Raw genomic sequence first — 23,475 nt, forward strand, 5'->3', positions numbered from 1 at the left:
AGGAATTTTATCAACAAGCTGTCTTCGGGAGGTGAGTCTTAACAGCAGGACTGAGAGGGCCCGTGGAGATCACCGAACTGATGGAGATCTCTCTAAAGAGCAAGGACTTGAACCAAGGCATCTTGGCAGCTGACCCTGGGCTCAAGCTACGGGCCTCAACATCCTCATCTATCCAAGGGGTATGAATATAGGCCCTGCCTTTGCCCCAGGGCTACTCTGAAACTCTGAGAAGGTGGGTGGAGAAGCCTTTTGGACACTTTGAAACGTTGACCACATCTGGGGGAGCATCACCCCTCGTCAGTGCCACCCTGCAGCCCCAGAGGCATGGAAAACATTCTCCACTAATTCGGGAGCCCAACGGGGCGTCCCTAAAGAGGGCAGGAGGTGAGGGGCCATCTCCACTTTTCACTTCCCCTGACCAATATTTGGCCCCTTCCAGCCCTCAAGCGCCTCTCTGCCTACCTACAGGAGGATGACCACCTCCTGCATGGAGGCCTGAGAACTGACTGACTGCTCAATAAAAGTAATTCTACCCACAGTGTTGGCATCTTGCGAGCGGCTGGCAGGAAGCTGAGAACAGCCTGACCAGCGTTAACGGTGGCATGTGGACCCAGCCCCACAGCGAGGGAGGGGCTGCCCGGCACCTGTAGCCCTACTCACTCAGCCTCCCACGCAGCTCAGGCCTGGGAAGGGGCGATCCAGGCCGAGAGCTGGGGTTCTCCCAGGTGGGGAGCCGGCGCACCCCGAGTGCCAGCGCGAGAGCTCCAGAAGCAAGAGGTATCCTCTTCCCTGGGGTCCAGGCTGAGGAAGGGGGAAGGAGGAACCACTTCAAAGCTCAGCCGAGGCCTGAGACCACGGCCCCCAGGCCCTGGCCTCTTCCCCATGCATGCGTCCTGGGCAGGGCGGTCACTGGGCCTCCTGGGAGTCCTGCTCCCCTGAGGGCCGGCTCCGGCAGCAGATGGCGACGGCTACGGCGGCCTCCTCGCCCGTCCTGCCTCCTGCTCCGATGTCCCGGCCCCTCACCACACACGTGTTGTCCACCGCGTAGGCCCCCAGGGTGGGGCAGGCCCAGGGGAGGGTCCCGCAGCCGGTCAGCGTCCAGCCTCCCTCGCAGGCCACGGTGACCTGCCAGGGCCCGGGGACGAAAGAAAGCGCACGTATGGCCCGGCACACTGTGAGCCAGGCCGGGAGGGCACAGGCCGATGTCTGCCATGCCAACACGGACTCCTCATCTTCCCCCGACACCATGCTTCCCACAGTGCTCCCCATCCCGGCCAGCGGCAAAGCCAAGCCTGGGATGCCCCCTCCGCTGCTTCCACGACGTCCAGTCCCTCAGGTCTGTGGGCTTCTCCTGCAGGCCCTAGCATCCTCCACGCTCCTGCCCTGGCTGAGCCCCCGCCCCCCGGGCCTGGACAGTCACCGTAGCTGTCCACCTGCCTATAGCAGGCCTCCCTGCTTCTGCCCCCTTCCCTGCAGGCTTTGTGGCGCAGCAGCCAGAACGAACCCACTCACACCCAGGTCAGATACCCGTTCCCCTCCCCCCACCCCAGGCTCAGAACCCTGAGTGGCTCCCAGCTCACTCGAGCAAAAACCGAAGTCCTTCCTGTGGCCCTCAGGCCCCACCTGAACCCTGTCTCTGGTTCCCCCCGCCCACTCGGTTCCCACCTCACTGGCCCTCTGGCTGTTCCTGGTGCGCCTTTGCCGCGGCTGTTCCCTCTGCCTGGAACACTGTTCCCTGTCATGTCCCCCACCTTCTTAGTGAGGCCTCTCCTGAACTCCCCCTCCCCATTCTCTTCCCTGCCTTACTTTTCTCCACAGCATCTTCTAAGTATGCTGTAATATTACTCATTCGTTTACTGTCATCCCACTAGAAAAGACGCCCCAGGAGAACTTGTCAGGTTTGTATCTCCACCGCCTGGAATGGTGCCTGGAATGCCAGAGGCCTCAACACATGCTGAGCAAGTGGACCTGAGACAGCCCTTGCCCTCGAGAAATGCAGCATCCAGACTACAATCACCACAGACTTGCTCTTAAAAACCTCTTCTGAGGCAGGAGAGTGCACTCCCCAGGGCTTCCTTTCAAGAAGCTCCCTGTGGCTTTTAAAAGGACACTTATAGAGAAGCCTTAGGGAGGTTGCGGTCTGCACTGGCAGTTTCTGAGGGCCTCTCACGCCCCAGTCCCCCAGCGTGCCTCCCCTCTCTGCAAGCCCTTCCTCACCTCGCTGGCCCCGCTAGCCTCCCCTCCACCTGCAGCGCTCAGCTCAGGTGTCCCGTCCTCTGGGTCATGGTTGAGTCATCCTCCCAGCAGATGTGTTAAGTGGATTAATCAGTGAATGTGTGTGGACTGCTTTTCTTATGCCATATTTACACATATTCTTCCGACGTGGGGGAAGCATGCCCCAACAGCAAATCTCACTAAGCTGGACAAAAGCAAAAACTGGCCCAGCGACACACACACACACACACACACACACACACACACACACACACACACACACACACGTGCTGTCCACACAGCTGCAAAAGCTGCTGACAGCACCCACCCCACAAGCCTACTCCCCAGATATGTGAGGGTATGGTGGTGACACAAACACTGACACAGAAAAGCTGCACAGGATGGACACCTGCCACCCCACACGGCATCCGGCTCCCATCCCGAGCCCCAGAGTCCCTTCACCTTCTCTGCAGGGCCCGGGATCCCGTGCTCCCTGACTTTGCACTCCAGACCCGGCGAGTGACAGCAGGAAGCGTGGATGCTGGCCTCCTTGTGGCCCACACACTGGTCGGGCTGACCCTGTGGCCTCAGTACAGGCCGCCTGGGGGTGTCAAGGTCCTCCACCTCCCAGTGGGAGCTTCAGCCTGGGGAAGAGGAGGGTCGGCTCAAACACCTGGATGCCAAGGGACCCTCTGTCTCTCCTCCCCACCCCATTCAGTCTCCATCTTTTTAGGGTCTGAGTCTGGAGCTGGGAAACCCAGAAACAAGTCTTGGCAGGAGAAAGGCACTACTAGCCTGAGCGACAGGACTCTTGGGTTCTCAGCTCAACCTTGCTGCTGGCCTGCTGTGTGACCTTAGGAAAGCCATACAACCTCTCTGGGCCTCAGTGTCTCAGGGAAAACATTATCTCCTCTCCACCCCGACATGGGGAGGGGGCTCCAAGGCCTGAGATGCTAGACCAGGAAATGGTATTTCTCCCCATAACCCAGCCACCCAGGCAGAAGTTCACGAGTGAGTTTGATGTCTCTCTGGGAGACATGGGCCTCCCTCCAGAGCTTGGGAGTCAGGCACACCCCCTGGCTACGAGACCTCAGGAGTGTTCCTAGGCTATAGCAAGCCTCAGTTTCCCTCTGTAAAATGAAAAGGAAGGCTGCAAGGGTGAAGTGAGGACATGCACGAGGAGCCCAGCACAGCGTCTGGCACCGGGCAAGGGCTCTGCACGTGTTAGGGTCATGGTCACTGGAATGCCCGTGTGTTAGCTGCATGGCCTTGAGGAAGTCGCTTAGCATGTCAGGGTGCAGTTCCCTTCACTGTAAAGTGGGATTCTTTGGGATGTGCTTCATAGGTCTAAGTGGGTTCTGTGACTCCGATGTCTTCGAACTGGCACGTGCCCTGGAGTTCATCTGCTGGGCGTTCCCAAAGTGGAGAGCCATCAGAACACGGTGGACTTCCCACCAAGCCAGGACCCCAATAAGATGGCCGGTGGCCTGCTGGACCTGTCCCAGCCTCTCCACCTGACTGGGCTCATCTTTCCCCTGCAAAGCCATCACCAGCTGCTCCTCCTAGAGCCAGCTCCTAACTTGTCACTCGCCCTTGTTACCCTCGTCAAACTTCTGTGGCTCCCCAGTACATACTCGATGAAGAATCAACTCCTGAGCCAGTTATTCCAGGCCCGCTACCTGCCCTCTCCCCAAACGCTCCCCAGGACATCCCATGCACCCTCCAAGCAGGACAGCTCAGCCCCCTCCCGATTTGAGGGGCACCATCCCTGGATGCCCCACAAGGTCCCCATCTGCGACTTCCTGCTACCTACCCAGGGCATGTTTTTGACACAAGGTGGCCCATCCACAGTTACCTATATCAGAGAATGGATTCTAAAGCAATGGATGATAACCAGGATAGCTAGCACTTATGTTGTCCTAGCACCAAGCTAAATGCTTAGCACCCATCATCCTCATTCTATTGCTGAGGCACCTGAGGCACAGAGAAGTTAAGTAACTTGCATAGGTCACACAGCTGACGACTGGCAGAGCCAGATTTAAACCAAGGTCAGCTCCACTTTCAGAGCCACTCCCTAAACTGCCCCTCACACGATGCACTGCCTGTGGGGAAAGGCCTGCGATGCCCCAGGCCTGGTGCTCTAGGTGTTACTCTTTTCATAGCAACCCACTGAAGCAGGAACTGCCGCCGCCCCTCTTAGGGAGGAGAAGGCTGAGACGGAGACAGATGAGGTGCCTGCCCAGGGTCACGGGGATGGAAAGGGTAGCACTGGCCTTCACACCAGGCCAGCGGGCTCCAACGTGGGGCCAGCCGGGTGCGGGCAGGTGCACCAGGAGCCAGAGACACCTCCTCACCCCGGGGTGGGCCCAGCCGCCTACCTGTGAGGACGTGGCCCCACTGGGGGCAGCGGGCCTGGGTCTGCACTCCGGCCCCAGCTGGCGGAGCCATGTGGACACGGCAATTGGCCCGGGGCAGCAGGCAGCACCTGGCAACGGCGTAGACACCCTCACCCCCAAACGCGTTGTGGGCCAGGCAGACGCACGCGCCTGCCCCCTCGAGCCTGAGAGCCAAAGACAGAAACAGGAACTTGCTTTAGAAAAGGCTTCTAAACACAGGATGAGGGGGACTGGAAGGAGCTGACTCGGGCGCCTGGTCCCTGCTCCTTGAAACGTCTCCAATGGCCTCACGAGGGGCCAGCCAGCCCCTGAGGACAAGGAGCTCACTTCCACCCAAGGCGGATGGTTCCGCAGGTGGGCGGTTCTGAGTGTTATAAAGTTCTTCTGGATACTGCGAGTGACTTCAAAATGCAGATACAGGGAAATCTAAGACCCCAGAGCAAGGACCTGGCCTGCTCAGCCCTGACCCACTCTCAGCCTCTCCCACGTGCACTCACATGCAGGAGGGTGCACAGTCAAGCACACTCCCAGACACCGGCTCCCAGACAGAAATGCCTGCCCGCCCCTTGTCCTCCTGGCCTAGGCACTGCCCTTCCACCAAAATACTGCAGCCAGATGGCATCTCTGCCAGGCTCTGCAGCCTTCCCATCCAGTCCCCTCTTTCGCTGCTTTGAGAAGGTTTCTCAACTGCCAGAACCGTGGAACATCCGAGTGAAAAAGGCCCTGGAGACCACTGTGTCCAGAAGCAGCGAATCCCTGGCACACGTCTGGCCCTCCCCTCCCCCAAGGCAGTGAATCCCTGGCACACACTCGGCCCTCCCCTCCCAGGAGATGGGCACAGGAAATCCAGTCTCATCCTGCAGAGTCTCCCGGGAACCTTCAGTGTGCCTCCCTCCTGCAGCACCCAAACTGCATGACTGAGATATGCCCCATTTGGCTTTAACTTGCAGATGGGCTCTGGAGTTCAGAGGAGGAAGAGGCTCAGGCGGATCTGGGCCTGGAAGCGAGAACCCCACTTCATGCTCCGACCTGAGGGTACAGGTCACCTCAATGCGCTCGCCCCGTCGCTTCCCGCTCCTGGAGAAGCTAGAGCAGCCCAGCAGCTCCTCGCGGGCAGTGCAGTGGGCCTCGGCCGTGGCCATCCGCGTGGGCCCCGAGTGAGCCGACCACACGGTCCTGCAGAACAGCTGCCCACCTGCAACGAGGCCCTGGGGTGAGGAGGGGTGGCTGGGGAGGGAGTCCATCAGGGCTCTGCTCATAGAGGGCTCCAGATCTTTGGCTCCTGGTGGGGGAGATGGGCCTTAAAGAATGTGATCCATTTTCCCATTAAAACAGGTCAGGAAAGCCCTTGCAAAGCCCTTTCGGAGCCCATCCTACTCAATCTCCCCCAGTGTCTAGGAGCCGGTGGCCGAATCCTCCCTCCACAGGTGAGGGAGGGACAAGATTGCCCAGGCCACACAGATGCCCTGAGACCTCCCAAGCCCCAGTCTGGATACTGCCCGCCCTGCCATCCTGCTGACCTGCTCCATAGGTGCTGGGGGGTAGTGTAGCCACCATGTTGGGGGTCAGCACCCGCTGGTCCTCGGGGAACCAGGCCTCATTGATCACGTCTTTGGCAGAGAAACGGATCAGCCTCTGCCTCAGCTCAGCCAGGGTGAGCTCCGGCTCAGCGGTCAGCATCCTAGCCACAATGCCTGGTCGTGGGGCAGGCGGTGAGAGATGGTGGTGGCCTGGCCCTCCTTCCCGACCTGGGACTCCTCTCCTGGTGCACACATGAGCGCCCACACACACACAGACACACCAAGCTGTTCTTTAGAAGTCAAGCCACCTGCAATCCCGTGCTAAAAGATGGCCAGAGTAAGACTTACATCTTGCTCTCGCACCTCCGAGCCTTGGCAATTGCTGTTTTGTTTGCCAGGTAAACTCTTATTCATCCACCAAACCCCAGATGAAACATCCCTCCTCCAGGAAGTTTTCCCTGACCTTTAGCCTGGTCAGGCACCTCTCCCTCCCACACAGCCCTGGCTACTCCGTTTGTGCCCTGCCTCCCCCATCAGACTGAGCGTCCTTGAGGGCACCATCAGTCTGACTCATCTTTACTCCCCCATACCCAACACCGAGCCTGGCACACATGGTCCTGGTGCAGACCCTGCCTGCCAAAGGGGCTGTCAGAATCATGATGGCTGAGGCGGTGGGGCAGCTACTCACCAGCCACATGGGCGGCAGCCTGTGACGTCCCACTCTGTGATGTGAAGCAGGTGCTGCAGTCACTGGAGGCACCAATGATGTCACCCCCTGGGGCAAAGAGGTCCACGCAGCGGCCAAAGTTGGTCCCCAGGACCCCCAGGGTGACCGGCTGGTCCTGGGCATTGGTGGCCCCAACAGTAATGACCTGGAGAGGTGAGGGAGTGGATGGCAGAGAGGGGAGCCAAGGAGAGGATGTAGGGAGACTGAGACCTTGCCAACTGGGCTGGCCAACTCCTATATACCCGTTTGGCCCATTCAAATATCCCCTCCTGAGGGAAATCTGACTCTCCAGGCAGAACTCTGGCACTCTCTGTGCCACCCGGCCCTGGTGCTGCCCTCTGTCCCTACCATACGCCAGGAACCATTCCCGAAATCCCTGAGGCGCTTCCATTCTAGGGAGGGACCCAGACAGTAAACAAACAGTAAACAATGCAACACATTAGGTGGTTATAAGTGCTAAGGAGAAAAGCAGAGCAGGCAAGGTGGAAAAGGCCTGCTGGGTTTTGTCTGCTTTACGTGATTTTAAATTTGGCAGCCAGGGAAGGTTATCACTGTCAGGCTCACATGTGTGCCCTCCACCTGCCCCCTGAGCCCAACACACACACCCCCAGACTATGATGTCTTTGAAGTGGGACGAGATTCCTTCCCTTTAGTCCCCCCAGGGCCCACACCACCAGTAGGTGCCCTTGCATGTCAGTCAGAGGAATGGACGGGTGTTGGACCCACTGGGTCAACCTCTCAAGCTGAGAAGCATCATCTCTGTGCTCATGGAGCTCTCCTGGGACACACCTGGACCCTCAATGCAGGGCCTCAGGGGGCCTTCGGGGAGGTGGACAGTGGGGAGGCCCTGGGATACTGGCAGCAGAGAGACGCGGGCAAGGCCCCTGGGCCCTCACCGAGTGGACTGGGAGAGGAAGCAAAGGGAGGCCAGGAGAAAGCGGAGGGAGCTATGGTGCCAGCCCAGGGACAGCAGATGGACGGAGGTGACGGGATTGGGGAGAAGGGGCCGGGGGAGTCACGAGACATTCGGAGGGAGAGGGGTCAGGGCGTGGGGTTGGAGCTGCACTGGGGGAGGGAAGAGTTGAGGCTGGTGCTGTTCACAGACTGGGACGGTGGAGCTTCAAGCCCCTCCTCTGCCCAGGTTCGGCCCTGGCCGTCTCTGACACATCCTTCCAAAGCCAGGCCAGTTCAGGAGCACACCCCATGAAGCCCCCAGGGGCCCACCTGCCACCTTCCCCTCCCTTCGGGGGCACCCACCTCGGGAGCTGAGGCCGGGGAATAGAGACAGGCGTCATCCCTGAAGTTGCCGGCAGCGGCCACCAGCACTGCCCCCGTCCCGGCCAGGTGCTGGCAGGCGGCGTTGAGGGCCGGGCTGTACCCACCCGCCAGGGGCAGCAGCACTACCAACCGCCCCACCGGCTGGGCCAGCTGGCTTTTCCGAATAAACTCCAGGCCTGAGAGGACAAAGCCAAGGTCACCCATGAGGAGGCACGCTCCCCCTCCCCACCCCCGCCCCCAACGCCCCCGTGAGGGTTAATTTTACATGTCGACTTGGCGAGGCTACGGGTATTTGCTCAGACATAGGTCTAAGCGTTGCTGTGAAAGTACTTTGTGGATGTGATTAATGTTTACATCAGTACTTTGAGTAAAGCAGATTACCCTCCCTAACGGGGGTGGGCCTCGTCCAATCAGTTGAAGGCCTTGAGAGAAAAGATGGAGGTCCCCCAAGGAGGAAGGAAATCTGTGTGCACACTGCCTTCAGACTCTAGACTGTGGCATCAACTCCTGCCAGAATTTCCAGCCTGCCGGCCTGCCCTGCAGATTCCAGCCAGCCCCACAACATATGAGCCAATTCCTTAAGATAAATTGCCCACTATGTGGTATATGTATGTATTTATAAATATAAATATACACACACATCCTATTGGTTCTGTGTCTCTGGACACAGACTAATACACTGACTAATACACATGGGAAGCATGTTAACAACAGCAGCACTTATAAAACCAGCCAACTCCCAAGCACTTATATGCACCAGGCTCCTTCTAAGTGCCTGACTATGGGAATTTACACAATCCCCACAGTAACCTTACTATTATTTTCCCTTTCCAGGAAACTGAGGCACCAAGAGGATAAGTAAGATTCTCAGAGGAACAGGAAGGGCCCCCTTTGCCCTGCCTCTGACCTTCACAAGCCTTGTTGCCATCCTGAGGGCTGGTGTACAGTAATCCTCCCCCACCACACAGACACACACACACACACACACACACACACACACACACACACACACTCCAGTAAGTCCTCACTGCCCACTCGCAGCTGTGGGACCCTGCCCTCCCATGTGGGAAAGGGGACACTGCAGCTCGGACTGTGTCGAGGATCAAAAGACTCCTCGCCCTGGAGCTGGAGTTGGGGCGGGGGGGACTTGGTAACCCTGCCTCCTCGGGGGGTGTCATGCCTTGACCCCGGCTGCACTCTCCCGCCCCAGAGCCGAGTGTGCAGCCTGGAGCCCAGGCCCAGTGGAGACCTGGGTTCTAACACCAGCTCTGGCCCTCGTGTGCCAGGGGACCCGGAGCTGACAGCTCCTCCTCTCAGGCTCCAGCTCCTGCTCTGTCAGATGGGGGTGTGGCCGGCTGACCTCTCAGAACCTTCGGGATCTGGGCCTCTGGGAGGTCCCCAGGGCTGCAGCAAAGGTGGGAGTTGGGGTCCCACATCCAGGCTCCTCTTAGGAGGAGACAGCTGCCCCTCACACCAGGAGGGGCAGAGCAGAAGTAGGAGTGGGGGTGAGGAATAAGCACAATTACAGCTGCCATTTATTAACCACCTGCTGTATGTATGTTTCTGTGCTCGGACTTGACACACTTTACCTCAACGCCCACGAAAGTAAAAGCTACTGTTCGTGGAGCCCCTGCTCTGCTCCAGGTAATGTGCTAGTGACCTTTCCCAAAGCGGGGACCTCTTCTTCCCCGGGAAACCCTCCAACCCCAGGGCACCAGGCCTGTGGAAGGCCTTTCAGGGCACAAGCGGGCCTCCTCTCCTCTGCACGCTGACCTTTGGGAATTGGCCTGCTGAGCTGAGGCCAGTGGATAAAGGGGTGGGACAGGAAGGAAGGGTCCCCTGATAGGGCAAGGGATTATTGATTCTTGCCTTTAAAACCGAACATCAAAACCGGTGCTCTAGGGCTTCCCTGGTGGCACAGTGGCTAATAATCCTCCTGCCAATGCAGGAAACACAGGTTCAAGCTCTGGTCCGGGAAGATCCCATATGCCACAGAGTAACTAAGCCCAAGTGCCACAACTACTGAGCCTGCGAGCCGCAACTACTGAGCCCGAGTGCCACAACTACTGAAGCCCGTGCGCCTAGAGCCCATGCTCCACAACAAGAGAAGCCACCACAATGAGAAGCCCGCACACCACAACGAAGAGTAGTCCCCGCTCGCCACAACTAGAGAAAGGCCGCGCACAGCAATGAAGACCCAATGCAGCCAAAAATTAATAAATTAATTAAACAAACAAACAAAAACCTGTGCACTAAACTGCAAAGAATTAGGGCAGAGCTCACTCACCAAGCACAAGGCAGGTACCACCAGCCCTTCCCAGCCCTTCAAAAAGGCCTATGGCTGCCTCTGCCAGCTCAGAGGCCAGCGTCTGACACAGGGGTCTGGGCACTTGCAGTGGAGGTCAAACTCAGAGCCAGCACCTTCCCCAGTGAGGTCACTGACTCTGGCTGTGTGACCCTGGGCAAGTCACTACCCCTCTCTGGGCTGATTTTCTCAACTGTTTAACAGGCTCACAATACCACCCTCAGGGTATGGAGTACAAAGTCCTTTGCTCAAGGTCTGGCCACAGGAGGGACTCGGTAAGTGAGAATTCCCACCCTCTTCTCTGTCCACAGTCCTCCCAGGGTCCTAGCTCTAAGCTGGACCTTGCCAGAGGTGACTGGATGAAGAAACCTGCAAGAGTCTGGAAAAAGTCTTCTGCCAGTTCCTCTACCAGGTAGGTCTACCCAACCAGGGCTCCAATCATTCATGAGAAGGAGTGAGTCCCCCGGTGTTAAGCAGAAGATGGGGCAAGTTTGCTTAGATCACCTCGAGGGTACATCCAAATCTAAAGTAACATGACAAAAGACGCAACTATTTTAAAAGATCTGGAAAGGGGAGCAGTGTGAAACTGTAGAAAGACCACTGACTAGGGGTCAAAGCTGCAGGACCTGCCTGGGCTGAGCCCTGCCCCTCTCTGGGCCTGTTTCTCCATCGGCACTCATGCCCCCTGGGAGCCCTGCCCACTCTGACACTCGGGGACTCTGCCTCTGGGGTAGAGGCCGCCTTGGTCTCCTCGGTCAGGAGTCAGTTCTCTCTGGGCTGAAGCCCCGTCCCACGCCAGGTCTGGATGCAGAGACCAGCACATCCGGAGCCATCACTCACCTGTGAGTGTGCTGCTCACCGTGCCCTTCCCTTGGCAGTTGAGCACACGCAGGCTGCGCAGGCTGGCGCCCTTGACCACGCCGGCATCCCGGCCACTGACCACCCCTGCCAAGTGGGTGCCGTGGCTGTCACACTTGTTCGCCTGCTCGACCAATACAAGACCCGAGTGAGAAAGCTCGTCCACCCTGTAATAATATCAGTGAGTGACCGGACAGACGTCCCCACCCACAACTGATGACAGGGCAGGGGCAGTGACAGCTGGGGAGGCCAGCAGGGGTGCAGCTGTGGCACTCCGGGGGTGGCATCACCTCCAGGTCGGGGATGAGGGACAGGGGCAGCCCCCCCGCCTGAGGGACATGCTCACCTGTCTGTGGAAGCGTGTCCCATCCTCCTCGGGCACGTTCTCGAAGTCAGTGACGACCACCCCGCCCTCAATTTCCCGGTGGCCACTTTGGATACTGGTGTCTAAGAGATATACCTCCACCAGGCCACCTCCAGCTTTCCAAGGTGACGTTTGTTCGAAAGGAAAGAATAACCATGAGGTTAATGTAATAGTTAACATATATAAATTACTTACCATGTCTCAGGCACTGCTCTAAGCACCTTACATATGTCAACTCAGCAAATCCTCTCCAGGTACATACTTTTGTGTCTTTATGTCACAAACAAGGAATGTGAGGCACAGAGAGGGTAAGTAACTGTCCAAGGTCACATAGCTGGTGGTGGTGGAACCAGCAAGAGAACCAAGTAGTCTGGCTCCATAATATGAATATTAATATGAAATTACAATATGAACGCTCAAAACTAATAAATATAATGGAAAAAACTATGCCAAGCCCCTACTTAAAATTTTTCACAGCTCCCCCAACCTGAGGTCACAGAATTTAAAGACAGAACAGGATTTGACAAGTAAAAGGAGAATAACAGGCCTGTATGGCCATCTGAGCAGGTCAGCTCATTTCACAGAGAGGAAGCTGAGGCTCAAGGAGGATGCGTGGATCTGGGCCTCCTGGCTCCGAGCGCATGCTTTCTCCACTCCACCAGGGGCCAGGACAGCTCAACGGTGGCTGGTTCCAACTGACAGAAGATACAGCCTCAGAGAAAACAGCAGTATTGGAAATTCACCAAAAGCCTACCACCTACACTTCATCATTTCTAGTTGCGTCAGTTCAGATTCTCCAGGAGGCAGGCACCAAGATGGGACGAGACCTGCAGGGGACTTCCTGGGGAGATGCCTACACGGGACAAAGGTGGAGGGGGCAGGAGGAAGCAGGGAGAGCCTGCAGGTGTGACACCTGTGGAAGGAGAGGAAGGAAGAGGGTCAAGTAGGCAGAGCCCCAGGCTGCAGCACTGCTCTCGGAAGCCTCAGAGGCCTTGGCTCCGTCCTCGTACCCCCATACAAGGTGGGACCGCTGTTGTCCCGTGTCGCAGAGGGGAAAAGGGGCCTCAAGAGGAGTTATCACTAAGGGCAAAGGGACCTGCGAGTGGCCTCTTACAGCCTCTGAATCAGTGCAGGGAGCTCTGCGGCCTCTGGCAGGTGGACGCCCAGTCCTGCCTGCATCCCTCCAGAGCAGGGAGCTTTCTCTCTCCCACAGGACAGCCCCTGCCACGCCTGAGAAGCTCGGAAGGCAGCCAAGTTCTCCTTCTCATCTCTGCCCAGGAGGCCCCTGACCCTGACCCTCTTGCCTCTTCCCCGCAGGCCACACCCCTTCCTGCCTCAGGGCCTCTGTCCTTGTTCGTTTCTCTGCTTGGACATGCTCCCCTTGGTGGGGCTAATGATCCCCACTGCAGGGCTTGGCTCAGTGTCACTTCCGACAAAAAGCCTTTCCTGACTCCATGCTCGCAGCTGTCCAGACTCCTTCGCAGCTCCTACCCCATCCAGACTACCCGCTGTCATGTAGCTATCTGTGTAAGCAATGGATTAGCCTTCTTCACTAGAAGAAGCTTCACTAGAAGCTCTGGCGGGGGCGGGCAGAGACCAAGTCCATCTTGTTGGTCTCTGTGTCCCCAGCACCTAGCACAGTGCTTGGAGCACAGTGGCTACTTGAGAACTCACTGTGGCATGGAAGGAGAGGAGGGGGAGGGCTGAAATGACAGCACTTTCACTCTATACCAGACACGGATGGAGGCTCGCTACAGCATAAAGAGCATTAACCCCAACTCAGCCCCCCAGATAGGACTGTCATCACCTCCCGTTTTTGCAGAGGAACCTGAGGCTCATTCAAGCTCACACAGCTTGAAAATGCTAAAGTCTGGGTTTGAGCATGGCAGTTGGCTCCAGAGCCTGTGCTCGTCAGCCCTTGGCCAGGTGGCCTCTCTGTGAAGGAAGGGTCTGCTCCTGGCCGGGTGCTCCAGTCTCCACTCATCTACATGGTGCCCACCCTGCCCCACTGCGACCCAACAGCCCCCGGGGGGCCTCGTCCAGCCAAGCCTTTCTGTGACTCCTGACGGACTCCACATTCCTGGCTTCCATCCCCGCCACCTCTCACAGCCACTGGAGCAGGAGGAGGGTAAGGCAATCCATGGGCATCTCAGTGGGGAAGGAAAGGATCGCACGTCTGCTTCTGGCCTGGGGGAGGGCAGTGGGTCCAACGGTCACCCCCAAAACACGTATGTTCACATTCTAACCCCTAGGACCTATGATCATGACCTTATCTGGCAAAAGGGTCTTTGCAGATGTGATTAAGTTAATGACCTCCAAATGAAATCATCCTGGATTATCCCGATGGGCCTTAAATCCATTGATGTGTCCTCATAAAAAAACACAAGAGGAGAGATACACAGAGAAGATCATATGAAGGAGGCACGGACAGGAGTGACGCAGCCATAGCCAAGGAACGCTGCAGTCACCAGAAGCTGGAAGGGGCAAGGGAGGATGCTCCCCTAGAGCCTTTGGGAGGAGCTTGGCCCACTGACACTTCTATTTCCGACCGGAGAGTACATTTCTATTGTTTTAAGCCACAGGGTTTGTGGTACTTTGTTAGGGCAGCCCTAGGGAACTAATTTAGCGGCTGTGGCCTTCTCTCTCTCCTGCTTGGCTTCGGGTCCCCCGGAGCCCCCTGCACAGCATCCCCCTCCCCATTCCCCATACTAGCCGGCTCCGGGAGGTCCCTGAGGCGCAGATGTGCAAGGTGGGGTCTGTAGGGTCTCTGCCTAGAGAGGAGCAGCCTGGGGTGGGGAGAGGCAGGCTCTTCCTGCAAAGGGCACCCATTCCCTGGCCACGGGCTACCCAGACCGGTCAGCACACCCTGCCTGACCAGGCCCCGCACCTCTGCCGCTGTCAACCCTGGGGTGACCCTCCACACTTCCTACTAATCTCCCATCCTGGCCGCAAGCCCTGGGAGGCCCCAGGTCTACCGTCTGTCACGATGACAGCAACTCAGAACCCGCCTAGCCTTTCAGTTCCCAAAGCATCTGGGCATCCTTCACCTCACTGGAGCCTCACAACACCCTGTGAGGACAGGATGGGGTTACTGTGCCCATTTTACAGACGAGGAAGGGGAGGATCAGAGAGGGAAATGGCTTCCCGAGCCCCCACGTGAGCCAGTAAGGGGCGGAGGCTGAACGCGCCCCCAGGTCTGGCTGAGTCCTGGAGCATCACAGCACTGTCTTTCCGCTGAGCTCCAGACCTCATGCTGCGGGCTCCTCAGACTGAACACGGTCCGGCCAAAACCCCTGATCTCCCCAAACCAGGTGTCCTTCCCTTCTTCCCCAGCTCAATAAATGGCACCTCCACCCACCTACAAGGCCCTGCCCAAACCCAGGCCACTTTCCTCGGCCTCTCCTCCTCCTCCTGGCCAGGCCACCCCAAGCAGAGGGAAGAGTCGGGGGAGAGGCCTGGAGGGGACACACAGAGTAGGCCACGCAGGGAACCCCAGGAAGCCTAGCGATGCTGAAGGGAGGAGGAGCAGGGCAAGGCAGGAGACCAGAGACCAGGTGGGGGCGTGGCAACCAGGGCTTATCTGTCCCGTTATGGGGTCCAGTCCTGTCCTCAAGGCGCTGGGATCACCCAGACCTGTGGGCCTTAGGGGGGTGTCAAGGTCAGGTTTACCCTCTCCCCACCTGAGTGCAGCCTGATGGGCCAAATGGCAAGAAGAGGCAAACGTGAACTTTTTGAAGGTGGGAGAGGGGCTCATTCAAAAAAAAAAGACTTCTGCGTTGTACCTGGGGCAAAAGGAAGGCAGGGCATGGGGGCTGGATTGGGAGCAATGGGACAGAAAAGGGGTCAGCCGAGTGGACTGAGCTCTAACGCCCCTGGGAGGTGAGGACCGTCGGCAGGGAGGAGAGAGCGGCACGTGGCCTCAGCTCGGATGAAGAGGCGCAGGGAGCACGGGGCCCTTACTAGGAGCGTGGTGTTCATCCGCCTGGCGCCGCGCAGGGAGAATCCGCTCTAAGTTCCACGGGATACTCTGGGCAAAGACGAAGGAGTCCTCCTCGACGTACTGGACGTGGGGCAACGTCAGGGCCTGCAGAAGGCAGAGAGGCGGGGCTTGGCTTCAAAAGCCATTTGGCTGACAGCAGCCATAGCCACAGCCCTTCACCTACCTGATCAAGTCTGTCCCGAGTCACACGCCAGTCACATACCTGTCCCCTCCTGGTGTGGGGTTTCCTCGCTCAGGCTGGGGAGCCCAGCACCCGCCAGCACAGAGGATGCCTTTTAGGAAGGATTCTGAACTTGACATGCCATCTGGGGAGCCAGGCAGTGCCCAGGCCCCGGGGAAGGCTGGACCTGGACTCCATGCCCAATTCATGATGCCCTCACTGGCCATTCTGTTTCCCCCAGATCCGTTCCCGCCCTTCTCCACCCTGCAAGGCGTGGGGAGGCTGACCCTGCAGACTGCAGCACCCAGGCCTCCTTAGAGTGACTTCTGGTTGGGATGAGCCAGAGGGAGGCCCAGAAGGAGTTTTGGGGGATGAGAGGGTGTCTTCATTCCCTCTCTGTTTTGGTGCAAGGTTCCCACGGTGGCTGCATCCTTTGGTGACCACGGCTCCCCCGGGGCAGCCCCTGCTCCACAGCTCCAGCTCCCACCTGGCAGAGAAGACACTATTCCCTCTCCTCGCCCATCAACTTGTCATGGCAACTCATCCCTGGGTGCCTCAGTGTCCCTCTGGGCTTCCTTAACCTGTCCACGCCTCCGTGAGTTTCTGTGCTTAGCAGCTACTTAAATACTTGACGATCTCACTTAGTCCTTAAAGAACCGTTCCTATTTTCATGCCAGCTTACAGGTAGGGGACTGAGACTCAGGGGGTGAAGAAAATTGCCCAAGGTTAGACAAGCTAGTAAGGGTACATGAACCCAGGCTGGCACGATGCCAAAGCCCAGCTCTTGAGGGCACATGTCTGTGGCCTGCAGCTCAGCAGTGTCTCCCCTCTGAGAAGCTGCCTGGCCTTCGGGACTCATGCGTGCCGTCTGGCTCTGTGGGCGTCTGATTCCTTCCCCCGCACTGTGCTGGGCATATCATCCGCCAGTTAACTGACTGGCCATCACTTCTCAGTCTCTCTTTCTGAACCGTGAGCTCAAGGGAAAGGGCTGGTGGTCCATCCTCATGTCTGTAGCACATAGTAGGTGCTCATTAAATACGTGATGAGCAGACTGATTGAAGGCATTAACTTGATGTTTCCGCTATTAGACTAAGGGATTGGACCCTGTCTAATCCATGTCATTGTCCCCACAGGACTTAACACACTGTAGTTGTTCAGCCACTGTAGGCTGAATGGAATGAAACTATGCAGTAGTAGTACAGTGGAGCGAGGAGGCCTGGGCCTAAATTCTCGTTTGGCCGGTTATGTGTTGTGTGACCTCGGGCAAGACCCTGTCCCGCACTGGGTCTCGGTGTCTGCAGGAGGCTATGAAGCACCCCAGCCACGTGGAGAATCAGTATGAAAATGGGAACCGTGTGTTCTCATCAAGTTAGGAGGACAGGGGAGGGGGGCGGGTTGGGAGGAAGGGAGCAGAGGCTAAAACAAGGAAAGGGTTGTTCTTTTGTTTTGTTTTGTTTTTTTAAAGGTGCATTTGCCAAATTCTCTTCTGCCTTTTTATTAAAGCTACAAATCTTACATCCATCAACTCGCTTCAAGCGGAGCCCCCTTTTGCAGGGAACCTCACCAAGAAAGGTTTTTAAGATGTGCATTTAAAGCACTAGGGCCAGGATGAGAAGGGAGGCCAGAAGTCCTCAACTACCCATGTCTGTCCTGCCCCTGCACCAAAGATGTGACATCAGGGTCGGGCTGGAGGGGGAACAGCCTCCCTGTCCTACAGGAGGAACCTACTGAATAGTATCAGTTTCAAAAGAATTTTGGATCCTTGAGTCATGATTTTATAAAATGACTCTGGCCCCACTAATGTCATAGGGCCTTGTTCCTATGACAAGGGCCTTGTAGGGTTCTCAAAGGCAGCAAGTTCACCAACACAAAGACAGATAGAAGACAGAACACTGAGTCTGATCCCAGTTCTCCCTCTGGCTGTCTGTGTGGTCCCTTCTGAACCTTGGTCTCCTCATCTTTCAGATGAAGATGAAGTACCATTGAGGTATGGCCAGGCTTGAAGGGCATCCTGTACCCAAGGCCAGGAGCCACTGTGCTTGGTACTCAGTAAGCGCTCTGTGAACACTTGCTGCCTCCTGATGGTCAGCCATGGGCACACCCAGGACAGTCCGCTGTATGCATGCGGCAGCCCAGCCCTTTCTGGAAGTGGCCGCCCAGAGACAGAGCTCACCAGCTCCAGCAGGTCACGGCTCATCTTCACCAGGAAGCCAGGGAGAAGGTCGTGGAAGACGTGCAGGATCTTGGTGAGGTAGCCGCGGTGGGCGGCCTGGGCCTGCAGGCGGCGGGCGGTGTGCTCTGTCTGCGAGCGGTGGGTCTCTTCCTTCAGTACCACCATGTAGGTGCCTGGCAACCTCCAGGCGTCCTGGCCCCCAGCGAGGAGGAGTCACATGATGACATTAAAAAAAGGAGAAGGATGCTATGAGTGCTTCATCCACCTATGTTTACAAGTTAGAATTACAGCAAAAGAAACTCCATAGAGTCTAGGAAGTATAAAGAGAAGCCACCAAATTAGGACCCCCAAACCACATAGAAGCCAACTATTAGCATTAACCTAACATATACCACACTTTCAAACTTGACAGTCAGGCAAAAACGGGAACCATGGGCCACAGTCAATACCAGGTTCTCCTCTGCACCTGCACCTATTTCTCTGTGGGGCCAACCAAGGCCTGGCCACCCTTGGAGGCCCTGCCTGAAGGCCACCTCCTCCCGAAGACCTTCTTAATTACACCTCCCTTCCCCGTGTCTCACTTTGAAATAATCACTTCCTCCCGGTTCTAGTACCTCCCTGATCCCCTCCGGAGGCAGTCCAAAAACATGGCCTGAATCCCAACCTCAATATTTACTGGCTGTGTGGCCATGGGCAAGTCACTCAACCTCTCTGAACCTCAGATATCTCCTCTGTGGTGTGGGGAACATAATACCTACAGCACAGGCCTGCTGGGAAGGCCAAGAGATGCAGTTATGTAAAACATCTAGCGAACAGAAGGGATGATAGAGTGAGCAAAGGCAGCACTTCTCACATGGGATAAAAGACTCAAGGCCATGGTCTGCAGGAGAAGACCTGTTTGCTCTTAGCTCTTATCTGCTCCCACTGCTCTCAGACAGACACACCTGTGCTCAAGAACCTTCAGTGGCTCCCCATAGCCTGACCAAGTCCAAACTCCATGCTGCCCCTTGGTCCCCGCTGCAACCTACCTCCGTAGCCTAATCTCCCACATCTCTGTACGTGCACCAGAGTAGGATACAGTCTACAGCCATTTATCCAAAGTCTTAGGGTCAAATGAGCTTCAAGATTCAGAACTTATTTGGACTTTAGAAAGGTAGTAATAGGCAATCAGGGTGCTCAGAGGCGTCTGGAGCAGCATACTGTAATCTATGCAGCAAAATATAGGAATATAAATATTTACATCAGTGGGATAACTTATAAATAACCTCATGTCAGTTCAGGTCAGGTTACCACCAAATAAATTACAAGAAACCTTTTGGGTTTCAGAACATTTTACATTTCAGAAGGCAGATAAGGAACTGTGGACATGTGCTCCCTATTCTCCACCTCTGGCTTTCCCAGGTCTGAGCTTTTGTTCATGCTACCCCCTTCACCTAGAATAAAATTCCCCTGCCACTTTTATTTAAACTCCTATTTATGCTTCAAAGGCCCATCTAAAATGCCCTCAGCTAAATGAAAATCTAATGAATTGGGAGGACACTTTGTGCACTGGAAGGAGACTTGCCCTAGAAGCCTAGTTCTAATGCATCAGGGGGGTGAAACCCCTCTCTCTGGGTCTCAGTTTCTCATGAATAAAATAAAAGGATTGGTCTAAAATCTTTCTCTGCCTGCCAAAAATATTTTCATTATAAATTCAATCTCTACAAAATATCCATTGAAGGAATGAATAAATGAACTTCTGGAGGTTCTTGTTCCAAACTTCCGCTGGGGAAGAAGTACCCTCAAGCGCCTGGTTTAACTGGTTGTCCGGCCTCTGCTTACTCACCTCTCAGGATGGGGTATTCACTACTTCTAGAATAGTTATTTGGGGGCAGTGACTTGAAACACCCTTTCTCAACCTTGTCACAACCCATCAACATCCTTCTAGAAGGTGAAAGGCTCAGGGAACAAGGAAGAAGGTGCTATGAGCTGAGTAAACTTCAGTCTTCTGTGAGAGCCAGACTGAAGAAGAGAGGTCCCTCCCCTCCTGCCAGTAACACAGGACACAGGCAACACTGAGGGCCTGACACCCCTCTGCACCCAGCACACTCAGGCAGAGGAGCTGGGGCATAAGCGCAGGCCAGATGTCCATTAGCCTAGAACTTCCCCTCTGCCCCAGGAGCTGCAGTTTGGAACAAAAAGGGCATCACTGGGAGGTTGCACTGCAGCCAGGTAAATAGCTACCTCCTGCAGTGCTCTCTTCACTGGCTCACATGGTGGGGAGGTCACTCATGTGGGCAACAGAGCCCCTTTCCCTTCATTCCTCCATCTGCCCAGCACTGACTCTTCACAACAAACCCTCGGGAAGGACTGTCACCTCCCTTTTAAAGATAAGGAAAATGGAGGCGCGGAGGTTAAGTGAGCTGACTCCAAGCCCGGTAGCAGGACCTCAGTTGAGCCCTGGGAAGGTTATAATTGGAGGGAACCAGCAGTCCCAACCCTGGGCAGGAGCTCCCATAGCCCAGCGGCCAGGTGCTGGCCTTCATCTTCAGGAAACTCGCCCCACCCACTCTGGGCGGCGTGGGTGGGCTTTGGCTACCAGGTTCCTTCCTTCCCGAGAGTACCAACAAGCCCTTCCCAGATGAGCCCAAGGACCCCAGCGGGCCTGGAGAATAACTCCGTCCCCTCCCCTTCAGTTTTGTTCTTTTCTTCAGCTGAAAAAGATGCAATACTAGAATGTGAGTTTTGTGGCACGAAGAAATTGCCTCCCGCCACTATCATTCATTCGCCTTCTCTCCCGCTCCACCCCTGTCACAGCAGCGCCGTCTCGTCCCAAGACCCCCAAACCCACCCTCTCCCACACTCCCCACTCCCCAGATTTCCTGGTCCGCGTCAGGACGCATAATAATATCTCCTCTCTGCCCGGGGGGCGTACTTTTTTTTTTCCTTTTGTGGTATGCAGGCCTTTCACTGTTGTGGCCTCTCCCATTGCGGAGCACAGGCTCCGGACGCGCAGGCTCAGCGGCCATGGCTCACGGGGCCCCTCTGCTCCGCGGCATGTGGGATCTTCCCAGACCGGGGCACGAATCCGCGTCCCCTGCATCGGCAGGCGGATTCTCAACCACTGCGCCACCAGGGAAGCCCTGCCCGGGGTCGTTCTAAGCACGTTTCGGGCATTAGCGCCTTGACCCACCTGAGCCTCATTGGTGAGGCACGTCCAGGATCTGAGCAGGCGATCCTAGAGGTGCTCTGCTCGTCCTACCTGGCGCCTACCAGGCTCCGAGCCCCGTGCACCTCTCCCCCGCAGAGCGCACCCCAAAGAGCCGCCGTGCCCGTTCTCCCCGCCACCGCGCCCGCCATCCCCAAGATCCGCGCCAAGCCCGTCCTCGGGTGAGCAGAGGCCCCCCTCCCCGGTATCTTTCACTCCAGCCCCTCCCTTCCGGGGTGGCGGGGGCACTGAGGCCAGAGAGGATATGGCCACCGCCCGGGTCCCCGCGCGGGTTCGCCCCCGCCTCCCACCCAGGCGTCCGCACCTTTGCGCAGCGGTGGAAGGTGGCGGTGGCCACGTTCTGGGCCGTGTCAGCCGAGCTGTCCTCCTCCGACCGGAAGGCGAGCACCAGCTCCTCGTAGTCGCCGCCTTCGTCCTCCTGCGCGCGGGCGCCCGCGGGTCCCAGGAGCAGCAGCAAGAACAGCAGCGGCGGCGGCCACCACGGCGGACGGGAGCTGCCCGCACCCATCGCGGTGCGTCGGCCGGGGAGACCCGGGGGCCTGTGCCTCGCGGCGGGGAGCACGATGCGAGCGCGGGACTCGGGCCCTGGCGGGGACGCGCGCTGGGCCGGGCTCTAGGCCTCCGGGTTGGGGGCTGCGCCGAGGAGACTCTTGCCGGGCCCGCGCCGTGTCACTGCCTGGCTCGCCCCTCCTGGCTCGGACGCGACCTGAGCCTGAGGCCGCCTGCAGCCGCGCGCGCCTCGACGCCGCGGCGGAAACCTTCCGGGGTGTGGGTGAGCGACGCCCAGGCTCCGGGAGATCACGCCACCTGAGCCCTATCGGATGATCCTACCTGATTAAATATTAACGGAGCCCCCGGACTGTCCCCCTCCCCACCCCCACCCCCAAACGGCGTCAGATTACGCTCAGAGAGAGGACAAAATCCCAAATCTTAATTGGGCTGGAAGGCTGTTCCCGCGCTCCCGAGACGCCTTCTCCCCGCCCCTCAACCCGAGCCCTGCGAGCTGGGCCAGGCACCAAGTTCGGCTGAGCCCACCTCGTCAAGAGTTTCTGGGCTCTGCCTTGGCACTGGCCAGCCAGCCCCCTCGCCTACCCCCTGAACGATGTTAAACCACTCCATCGGGTCCTCCTCCTCGCCGCCGCCGCCAGTGACAGCGGATCCCTCGCTGCCCCCAGCCCCCAAGTCTTCCCGCAGGTCTGAGCGTGCCATCCTTCTAAACTCAGCCCCGACCCCTCTCGGGCCTCTGCCCCTTATGCACCCGGCACACCCAACCTCACCAATTAGCCACTCCTTGAAGTCCTGTTGCTTTTGACTTCCAGCCAGCACTAATCAAACATTTCAAGGGATTTATTCTACAAATATTTCTGGTTTTAATCTGCAGAGATATCATACGTGTACATTCAAGAATTCCATTGTAGGGAACTCCCTGGCAGTCCAGTGGTTAAGACGTCACCTTCCAGTGCAGGGGGTGTGGGTTCGATCCCTGGTGCGGAGCTAAGATCCCACATGCCCTGCGGCCAAAAAACCAAAACATAAAACAGAAGCAATATTGTAACAAATTCAATAAAGACTTTAAAAATGGCCCACATCAAAAAAAAAAAAAAATTAGAAAAAAAAAGAATTCCATTGTAGCACAAGCTCAGTGTTCCAAACGATTCGGTTTGCAGATTCTATTTACACACCATGCCCAAGAACATGACTGGACGAGGGTCTGGTGAACAGCTGCTGTCTGCGGGAGGATGTGGAGGCCAGCAGCCCCAGGCCTCGGGGTTGATGTGCCACACAAAGCCAGGCATCCTCCCAGAAGGGCCACACAGTGTAGAAACTGGAGGCTTCCTGCTCCCACTTTGCTGATGATTAGCGGGTTCTAGTGAAATGACTTGCTCTGAGCCTGGGTCACTGGACTCCAAAGTCAATGCCCTTTCCACCTTGTTTGCAGACACCTCACACCGGAGGGCAGGGCCAATTGAACAAAGACAGTGCAGCCAGTGGGCTGACAGCGACCTCTGCAAGGTCAGGGTCTCCTCCACTTTGTTCTCCCCTGGAATATCCCACCATCCCTGGCACAGAGTAGGAGCTCATTAATTTTTTGCTGAGAGAGGTAGCTCGAGGCTCTCAGCAGGCAGCAGATGCTCCCTTTCCTGTCGCCTGTAAAGAGAATCGTATTTAAAACGTGCTTTTGGTGGCTTCCTCATCAAAGGCCTCCTCTTTTGGCAGGTGGGAGCAAGCTTTCCCTGATGGTCCCCTTGGGGACCCTGGGGTCTCACCTATC

General features: G+C 57.0%; 1 protein-coding gene across 1 annotated transcript; it reads right to left on the minus strand.

Annotated features, from left to right (window-relative positions):
• Positions 1–718: 718 nt before the first annotated feature.
• PCSK9 (proprotein convertase subtilisin/kexin type 9) lies at positions 719–21,711 on the minus strand. The gene is given in 13 exon segments (XM_067006880.1): positions 719–1,125; positions 2,677–2,858; positions 4,593–4,752; positions 4,754–4,774; positions 5,657–5,805; positions 6,131–6,304; positions 6,819–7,002; positions 8,115–8,311; positions 11,281–11,422; positions 11,645–11,778; positions 15,623–15,746; positions 17,996–18,187; positions 21,508–21,711. Coding segments are annotated over 13 exon segments (2,082 nt in total). The 3' UTR covers positions 719–906.
• Between the last annotated feature and the right edge of the window lie 1,764 nt (positions 21,712–23,475).

Source organism: Kogia breviceps, chromosome 1, assembly GCF_026419965.1.
Source record: "Kogia breviceps isolate mKogBre1 chromosome 1, mKogBre1 haplotype 1, whole genome shotgun sequence".
NCBI classification, from domain to species: Eukaryota; Metazoa; Chordata; class Mammalia; order Artiodactyla; family Physeteridae; genus Kogia; species Kogia breviceps.